Source organism: Stigmatopora argus, chromosome 12 (assembly GCF_051989625.1).
Source record: "Stigmatopora argus isolate UIUO_Sarg chromosome 12, RoL_Sarg_1.0, whole genome shotgun sequence".
In the NCBI taxonomy this organism is placed as follows: Eukaryota; Metazoa; Chordata; class Actinopteri; order Syngnathiformes; family Syngnathidae; genus Stigmatopora; species Stigmatopora argus.
The window spans coordinates 9,660,094-9,670,329 of NC_135398.1; the positions used below are offsets into that span (position 1 = coordinate 9,660,094).

The 10,236-nt window shown below is 41.1% G+C and overlaps 1 protein-coding gene across 3 annotated transcripts in view; it reads right to left on the bottom strand.

The window, feature by feature from the left end:
• Nucleotides 1-3,910: 3,910 nt before the first annotated feature.
• Nucleotides 3,911-10,236, bottom strand: part of LOC144085478 (solute carrier family 22 member 23-like) — an 81,592-nt gene continuing 75,266 nt past the window's right edge. For all 3 annotated transcript variants that reach the window (XM_077614793.1, XM_077614794.1, XM_077614792.1), the window contains 6 exons: nt 9,421-9,548; nt 8,339-8,441; nt 7,026-7,261; nt 6,619-6,651; nt 5,759-5,882; nt 3,911-4,983 (listed from right to left, as the gene is read on the bottom strand). In XM_077614793.1, coding sequence (XP_077470919.1) covers nt 3,912-4,983; nt 5,759-5,882; nt 6,619-6,651; nt 7,026-7,261; nt 8,339-8,441; nt 9,421-9,548 — 1,696 coding nt within the window. In that variant the 3' untranslated portion in view covers nt 3,911. The remainder of the gene's footprint in view (nt 4,984-5,758; nt 5,883-6,618; nt 6,652-7,025; nt 7,262-8,338; nt 8,442-9,420; nt 9,549-10,236) is intronic.

Sequence of the window (10,236 nt, forward strand, 5' to 3'; positions counted from 1 at the left end):
TGTTTGGCTTTAAAGAGGATGGATAGCACTTGCTGAAATATACATAAAGCTGCAGTCAATAGTTGGCTACGGTGGAAAGCACAAAGAGAGGACATGACCACAGTGGGGCCATTCTTCCTGTACAGTTGACATGTTGCCAAGCAACGTCGTTGTGTTCCGCACAAGGAAATTGTCCAGGCAGGATTTAGGGGTTTTGTAGCAGGATTTTGTTACATGGACAGACACAGAAGCATTCATTCTTGTGTGCCATGAAGCCGGAGCGAGGCACACAGCTTGAAGATACAAATAAAAAGCACATATTTGATAGGAGTGAAATGCATTTGCAGGCCTTTTTATGGAGTCTGTTAATAGTATGGAGTGTGAAATAAACATTTGAAAACAAATAACTAAAAAAAACATCCCTAGTTCATGATTAAACCCTTTAATTACAATGACAACTGTAGGAAGTTTGAACTTAATTTATCCGTGTTATTTTGGTTTAATGAATCATCCATCCAATATGATAAGAAAAAGAAAGAGATGATCAAAAAGGATGTGACTATTATTTTTAACTGTCATTTAGTCCAAGTGTGCAAACTTCTCTCACTGCTGATAAAATGTCAGCTTTCTGCTAATGATAATGTCCAAGTTTTCAAAATTGTCACTTATACAACTCAAGGTACGTATCTTTACGAGTATGTACAGCCTTGCAGAAGTAACCAGTCACGATGAAACTGGAAAAAGACCCCCTGACTCCACCCCACGAGTTCTTTGAAAAATACTAGATGAACGAGATTTCAATAAATAATGGTTTATTTTAACAACAGGTATGGCTTATTTACAATGAGAAGAATGTTAAAACAGTGAAATCAAATATCCTGAACTCAAAAGGTACAATCTATGTTTTCCTCATTTTACATTCATTCAAATTGCTCTTCAAGAGAAGAAGAAAGCAGAACCTGAACACTTGTTCACCTTTCACACGTTCATCCTTAATCCTTCATGGTTACATTCACTGTTCTAGTGGTACTGTACTTCCCCTAATGCACACTTAGATGTTCTCTCACTGCTTCCAAGTGAGATTTGTTGTATTGCGGCGATGTTTAATGAGATGTGAGACGAGTCTCATTTGTTTTTTTTTTTAATTTGGCCGCTGACACAAAAACACATGCACACATAGCGCACAACACACAACAAACGGAAGGAAGCCGAGTTAAAGTGAAATCTCTGCAGCAGATGTCACCCTTTCCGCTGTTAAAGCCGGTGTGGTCAATTGTTAAAATAAAGCGCCTTTTTCCCTTTTCTATTGTATTTTTTTTCCATTCTATTAGGGGAAAGCTTCATTGAACCAAAATGATAAGAGGGCCACACTGAAAATAAAAAGGTCACATTCTTTAAGCATGCCAACTCATTAACTGACTTTGACAGCAATAAACGTCCAAACCATTTCAATTGGGAGAGGCTGCACTAACATATCACTGCCCACTCTCCCAGTTCAAATGAATTAGACATCATTCGAAATAGATTACAAACTAAAAAGTTACCGTTTCTAGTAAAAGATTTGCAACTAGGAGAAAAGTCAAAAACATAGGTAGGCATAGTAGATGATTGGACAGGAAAAAAGGGGCAAATATTAAGGTGTAGGGGTTTAGTTTATAAAATATTTTTTATATACACTACGAAGATATGTTAGCAAATGGTCATTTGTGATCGTGTTGTATTGTTTAATTCAAAGAAGAAGAAAAATACTTCAAAACAGACAATCATATTATGAGAATGCTTACAGGAATAAATACATATTTTCTCCAAACAAACAAATTTAAAGTCAAGAGAATAACCTTTAAATGTCTAATAATAATGGCCTTAACATTATTGTGGCAACTTTTGACAATTTTATGCTATCGGTACCAGTCCTAGAGAAAAAAAGGCCTTAAATCCAACTACATTTTGTTTTATGATGAAATCAAATATAATAAATAGATGTTTTAGATCAGACCTGGGCAATCCAGTCCTTGATGGCCGCTGTGGGTGCAGGTTTTTGTTCCAATGGATTCAGCACACAGTTTAAGAAATGAGATTTCTGCTGAAACAAGAAGCACCTGACTGCAATCCACTGATTGCACTTCTAAGATACGGGATTGGTGGAAAGGTTTCCTCTTATGGGTTGGAACAAAAACCTGCACCCAATGCAGCCCTTTGTGTAATTAATTGCCCAGCTGTTTTAGATCATGACCCACCCCATCCACTTGAAAATGACTTTTCTATAAAATTGGGCTATGAATATTGAACCCAGAGATTTTAATTGTATGAGTTGGAATAAAGTTTTATATTATTCCTTTTTATATTGCAACCCAATCTTTTTATAATTTTTAAAAATCGAATCTTACTGATAAATACTAATTGTTGATTCCAGTGTGGCCCAAATACTATTTGGCTTCAATGCGACTTCACATGATTGCAGGGATTTTGTGCTTGGAGTGGTCTAGCAGCATCAGACACTGGCAAAAATGTTTCATGTATGATCATCTATCAAGACCTGCCATCTTTAAAAAAACACACACAATTGTACAATGATTCAAGCTGCATTACATCATTCATGGGAAGCAAGGAGAAAACCAGCACAATCTTAAAGTCAGTGCATATGGAGGAAGATCATTAATGCAAAGTACCTGTGATTTTTGCTGGGGTGTTTTCATGACCATACCACAACATAGCGAGATAAGTCTAGTTTCTGACTTTTAAAAAAAAGTCTGCCTTTGAGATTTACGGTCATTATTTGTAAACATCTCTGCAAGACTGAGTGTCAAGTATAGACGGAAGAGTCAAGTCTCTTAAAACGCAGTTTAGATGTGCGTGAATGTAAAAAATAAAGATTGTTGTCATCAACGCACTAAAAAAATGGCCGTATTGTGTGTGCTCTCTGAGGCGTGACCCATATTGCAAGAAGGTTAAGCTTTGTACAGAAATCGGGTCAATCACTTTTTTAAATTTGCTAGACACACACGCACAGACATTTATGCATTTGCTGACAATATCAAGAGAGTATTATGACAGTCTGTTTTTACCCCTTGCCTTGGGGTGCGGGGTTACATATTTGTATGTGGTTCAATCCTTGGAAACATTCCGATAGTCATCCAATTCACTTCATCCACCTTCAGTCTATGACAAGAAAACATGCAGTACTCCTTTTTGGCACTTTTCATTTGTTTTATAGGAGTGGGGGTTTTGTACTGTTTCTTGTGATTGTTTGCTCCAGTTACAGGCTAAGAATTAATGATTTTTTTATTCCTGCTGTGCAGAACAACAGTATCAGACCAGTTTATGATGCGCAAAGGGAGTAGCATTGAAAAATAGGAAAGGACTAAAATGTGTACTAGTAATTATTTGCCTCCCTGACAAAAAATATTTTTATTTCTCCCACCTTATTTTTTGGTGAAGTTAGTTTAAATTCCTCATCCCTGCTTACAACAGTTAACACAGGGTTACAATTAAATGAATAGTACTTGACGAGCATTTTGCATCAACCAGAGGAATTTGCAAACCTTTTCTTGATGGGCACCAATTATTTACAGAATTTCGCTCTTTATTTAAAGTCTTGGTTTTCCGTTCCCAATTAAAGTTGTGGAAAACCGGTCTAATAATTCGTTCAATGCTGCACGTGCGACATTTTCTTTTGGACTTTTCACCATGTCATTGTCACGTTTTAATCAACTCGCAAAGTTTTTTGTCCATGGATACACTTAAAGGCTGGTGATTTTTTTTCCTGTTGACTGACAAAAAAACCAACAAACAAACAATACAAGAAAGCAGTCTCTTGGAAGGGGAACAGGAAAGAGAACATGTACCCTTCCCCAAACTCCAAGCTGGGACGGTCTTCTTTTTAAGTGCGAGAGGATGTATTTGCAGCGGGACCTAGGCTGTCATTGTCAACATCATGACGATGCCACGCCATTGATGGCGTTGCTTTCTGTGCTCACGCTGACTGACAGCCCGCCAGAGTCTATGGGAGAAGAAACTGTACAGACCACTAGGGAGGGAGGGGTTGCTCCTGAAGAATTAGAGTCAAGAGAAACCCGTAAAGGAGGATCAGTTAAAGAGGTCGCTTCCGTGATGGGGGGAGTGGCAGGTAAGAGAGGTGGGGGAGGGCATTCGGGTGGGGTCGTGTGGCTCGACGCAGGTAATACAGAGTCTGGAGTAGGTGAGGGAGAGGGGGGAGAATGGTCGCCGCCGGGAGTCACCGGCAGTGTTGATTCGTCTTCTATTTCTATTTCTAAGTGGATGTCTGGCAGAAGGGTGGCGGAAGCGTCGCCATCTGCCACGGGGTGCGGTACCGTCGGTGACGGCGGCTCAGCTAAAGAGTCTTTTGATGACAGTAGATCAGGCTGCTCGGACGTAAGGTCCGCATCCACCTGGTCGGGGGGGTCCGGAAGCGCTTCCTGCGTCGGGGACGGATTCAGATCGTCATCGGTTTGGGGGACGACGGGATGGGCAAGGGGCTCGATAGAAGCGAGGACCACTTCCGAAGGTTTCTCGTCATCGGGAGACATGTTTTGTGATGGCGTGGAAGACAGGAGGCGCTCCTTGCTGGCGTGGACGATGTCATCTTTCGTCAGGGCCGCGTCGTCAACGTCGACGCCAGTTTCATCGGCGGCGGCGCCGTCCATGGTGGAGATGGCGGTGGCGGCCGCCTCGTGCAGCGGCGTGTCATGCACGCGTGTGTAATCCCGGGTGCTATCGGAGGTCGCCAACAGGAAGTGCTGCTCTCCCGGCTTGCGCGGCGGCAGGAGCGGTTGGCGTGTGTAGCTCTCGCCGTCGGAAAGTGTCTCGGGTAGCGGGCGATAACGCGTCTCGGGCAGCAGCAGGATGCAAATGATGCAGATGAGTGTGCAGCAGGCGAAGATGATGTGGTGCAGGAAGTAGCCCTTCTGGTTGTGGAGCTCCATGATGGGTGCCGTCAGCATGCCAAAGCCAGCACTTGCCAGGACCAGACCCAGACCGCCGCCCCTGAGCACACATACATCACAAAACATTATTTATTTTCTTTCTTCTGGTGTAATGCCCCCTAAAAAGCCACCCATCGTCGCTGAAAGGTGCTCACATCAAGACTTTTGCTCATTGAATCTCAACTACAGGCACTTGCCATAAACAAAATGAGTTTGAGAGGATGCACTGGGAATCCCAAAAATCGCCACCCCGAACATTAAGATCAAGCATTTTAGGGAACATTGGGGCATATAGTGAAATATCAAATATAAAAACAACCAATAATGAACCAATACAAATTAAAGGATGCGCATTCGAATGTAATTTACAAAACCAGCATGGCACTTCTCTGTCTACTGTGACATTATTGAATTTTAAAATACTTCCTCTGGACAACAGAGAGCGCTGCAGCTCCACTTTTATTTTCTTGCAAACACAACTCACAATCCATGAGGTGGCGCCAGTCAAGCACCAGTATTAAAAGGCAGGCATTACATAAGACCACATAGGGTGAAATCAAGTAGTGCTAAAATAAGATCTGCAAATTCTGTGGGCACCATGTGACAATGATGACGACAAGGAAGGAGCCTCTGGCACTTTGTTCATGAGTTCAGATCGATAAGTGGGCAGTTACAAAGCTGCCCAACAAAACATCTTTAACCCATTGATTCCTATTGACAGCTAAAATTGTTCAACCCATTTTAAGTGGGAGGCCTGGCAGGGAATGATGATTCAACACTAAAAAATACCATGGAACACACATTTCCTAGGTCATAAAAGTAGTCTTGGGTTTTACCTGATGACAGTGGGTGTGATCTCAGCACAGAAGAAGATGCTCAGGTTGCTGACAGCATGGGACGAAAACATGCCGATGATGGAGAAGGCAATTGAGAAATTCTTTTTCAGTGTACTTGAACTATCTACAATCAGAAACAAAAGAGGAGACATGTTACATTTTAATGAAGTTTCTGATTCGACAACAGTGATGGATACATTTGTAACTCTTAAAAACCAAGAAAATGGTGAGGGTCAAAGGCTTTATTAGTAGTTCTATTATTCAGATGTTGAGCTATTTATTTTAAAATTGTAAATTATGAGTTGGTCTTGAAACATTTCCAGTATATGGGTTGTTATATTATTAAATGGTAGTAATAACCCCTGGTATTTTCTACCATATGTAAATATATTTACAAAATTGCTAAATTAATGTAATTTATTTCCATTCTGTGTGTTTTAAATGTTGCTGTAGCCATATTTTATTACTCTTGACTGACATCCAAATAGTAATCAATCATAATAGTATTTGAAGTAGTAACAATATGAGCCGTAATCAATACACTGCTTTTCGGCCAATATTTGAATTTCTTTCTCCCAATTTCTTAAAGATACCCATAAAAAAATTTAACAATAGAAAAGCTCCCCAAAAGCTGGGAAACCAATCCTTGAATTTCTGAACATGCATAAGAGTGAGCGTGTGCTGCACAGAATTTTATCAGCCAATGCAGCCTGTAGGGGGGCTCTAGTAGCACACATGGATTTGTGGCTCTTTTCTCTGCAATGTGCCAAAGTCCACTTGGCTGTTACTTAGTGTTTAGGCACACAGATACAAAAAAGACTTAAAAATAAATAAATAAACAAGGACAATTTAAGACTTACCTATATTGAGATGAGTGCTGTACTTTCCTAGCACTGGAAATCAGAAAAAAAAGAGTGAGTCAGTAGTGAGAAAGAAAAATATGTACAACTCTCACGAGTATCAATGCAATCCTTGGTCAAACATGCTCGACAAAGCGCGATACGAGCGTGACACCTTAATGTGTTGACACAAGTTGAATATTAAGTTAGTGACTTGTAGCTGCATAAACGGAATCATGCCTTGCTGCTACACATTGACCACTACAGTCGTTCGCAATCCATGTCCAACCACTCCATTATCAACACTTGACAAGAGCACAGGGCAGGCCTGCATGAGCAGTAACTGGACGCTTCATTAGGTACACCGGAACAATCAACATATAACCCCAGTTATATGTAGTCTGTGGTAATCACGAGTGAGAACTCACAGTTGGGCAGGCCCAGTTGAAGCAAAGACGCCAAGGCAGTGATGATCATGAACGTGAGTAGGCCGCCGCGCCGGCCCATCAAGCCCACCGCAGGGCAGAGCGCCAAGCAGGACGCCACTGCGATGCCAGCCATGGTGTAATAGTCGGCGTAGAAGTTGTGAAACATGGTGGTCTCCTGAGCCTCTGGGTCCATCATACTGCGGGCGAAGCAGTGGTGAATCCCATAGCCTGTTAGCCTGCAGAGATCGCAAAGGAAAAGAAAGATTTTAAATGATAATGTGGAAAATGAGTACTGATGGATAAAAATACCTAAAAATTGATACATTTCTTAGTGTCAATCAAAATTAGATTGCAATCTGCACAGAGATGGTAGATTCAACCCTCATTTAATTTCAAAGTCCAGTGTGAGTGGTACAATTCAAAGCAATCCATAATGTACTCTGTCAACACAAACATGTTAACACAAGCACACACAGCCCCCGCACTAGGATATATGAAAAACTGAAGCGAAACTCCCTCGCTCACTGCGTGTCTCACATTTCCTAAGAACACCCGCTCATGTAAAATTTACGCCGACTTCAGGAGTCGGCGACGCGATACGCTGTGGTAAGTGTCTCTACGTGCTAAAGAGCAGGTCAGGAATGGAGGGGGAAAGGAATTGAAGGATAAAAATGGAAAGGCGGCGCTTTTATTGAAAGACAAAATAGCCCAGTGAGGAAAAACTGAGTAGTCGTCAGTATTGAGTGACTTCACAAGAAAATTTATCCAAGTGAGATTAACATAATGTGCTTCAAGTTACAATTTCCCTTGTATAATTTTAAGTGGTGCGAATGAGATATGCACAATGCCAGAAAAAATGAGAAAAATATCAGTGACTTAGATACATTCTGACTAAAATTCGGCTTCTCCAACAAAAATCTGAATGATACCCAATATCTGACCATGCTAGTGGACCGACCGTAAAGCCAGAATTGATTTTACTCGTCAATGCAAAATTGATTCTCTGCACTCACTGGCTGCCATGGATGGCAATACACCTACAATCCATTTTTATTGGGAGGACAGGTTGATGATCATGTTTCAGTGCCATTGACGGCAAAAGATTATCATTCACTGGCAGCCCCCCTCACCTTGTCATTTGATGTCCGGCAACCAATAAGTTAAAAGAAAGTGCATTCCCTACCATCTTAAATGTTCATCAAAATAGTCCAAAACAAATCCTACACAGCAATTAATCTAAAGTAAGAAATTCAATCTTGACATCTAATGCAGCCATACATAAATGCAGACAAACAACCTCAAAAAATACTTACGAATTGACACATAGGACGACAATATTCTTCCACAGGTTCCTTGTACGGGCCATTTTTACAATGCACGTCTTTTTGGGCTTGCGTTGAAGAGACCTCTGCAATTCTGTAAAGGAAAAGTCCAAATCACTGGGCAGTCCAATGCAACCTGACATCAACACTTCATTGTTGCTTTTCATCAAAGCAGCAGGTGGATAGGATCAAATAGACATGGGAAATTCAGCTGACAAATTCAGTGGAAAGACAATTAGACAGAAAAAAAGCAAGCGTTGGGAAGCTGTACATTTTGAATTGACTCTCTTGGTGCAAAGTGTAAAGGTCTCCAAATACATATTAAACAGAACTGGCATGCGTGATCTCACTGTGTCGCTTTGAGAGTCGGTCGTGACATTGCACTGAACAGTTTCTAAGAAAGTAGCACCCAGGAGGTGTCATTAAAGTAGAAATGGCTCCTAAGGGATGTGTTTGGTGTTCTGACGGGCCAGCTGTGGGTGAAACATGCCTCACACCTCGTGTTTCTGCATTTCCGCGTCAACTTGGGCATGTGACAGCGTTCCACATTGCTTGTCTCCAGAGTTATTGCTCACTGGAATGCTCAGATTTTACCCTGACATTCTGGCTGAGCCACAAGCCTCCGAACGCGGGTATCGCTCAGAGTGCCATTGAGTTCTCTTCAATTGATTGTTTCATATGCGTGGGCATCAAGGTTTTTGAACAAAGCTTCAATGAAAGTCAGTGTTCAAGTATGTCAGAAGAACAGTAGAGTCTATACTACGGTGAAAAAAAACGAAGTGTGGCACTGACTGTATTCCCCAAAGGACACAACTATATTTTTCTGCTACATTAAAAATACAGGTAAATGTTATTAGGGTTTACAAATTAACTAAAATACTCGCGGAATGTAGCACTCATGTACATTGCAGTGAGGCACTGTGTAGTGCCTCACTGCAACCTCCAGGGTACCCTATCACCATGGCAACCAGACAATGGTATCAATTGTGCCTTTTTACAGGAAATTACTACTGTCAACTCACTGTGGATTTCTGTTCATTATTTTTTTTAAATTATTCATTTATATATTCTACCTGGGAGGATGTTGTCCGGATCCTGGTCCATCATGATGCAGTTTTTCTTCGCAATATGTCCCATGATCCACTTGGAGCGGCAGTACTGCTGCGTGGCCAGCAGCCAACGCAGTGACTCAGGGAAGATCCTGACAAGTAGAGGAGAGGGAAGTCCACGCTCATTAGTCGTGACAAATGAGCTCGAATGGAACGAAACCTCATTTAAAGGCTGTATGAGGTTACCTACTAAGAGTAAAGACTATTAAAGCTTTCCTTGTCATAAATCCAGCACCACATTTGTGTCCAAATGAAATGTAGGAGAAAATCCGATATAGAGTGCTGGACTGTAGAAGATTTTGCATGCATCTTTTTGCTTTTCTTTATGACTTCAGCTGGCACAGTCAGCATCTGCATTTCAATTCATTTGAGACTTAAAATGCCTTGGGTGATGGTTCTGTTTTAGTTAGAAACACAGTTCAAACAGGCTTTTTTATAATTTCTTTGCACACATAAGTGTATAATCTGAAATTCAAACAGTTCAGTAGTTTTCTGTGCTGGAAATTAGGGGCACCTTTTCTATGCATGTAAACTAGTTTTGGTTTTCACTCATTTGCTGCCAATGACAAAGGCTAAACTACAGAAACATGAGTAGCTAAAGACCAGCATTAGTCTAACAAACATCCACATTTTACTAACATATTTAAAACACTTGCTGGTGATGAATATGGATACGCATTATGCAGGGGGATTGGACATATCTGATTTATACCCACATAAAAGATCGGAATTGGACTCTCCAGAATGTATGAAAAATTCACAAATTGTGTTCCACGTGGG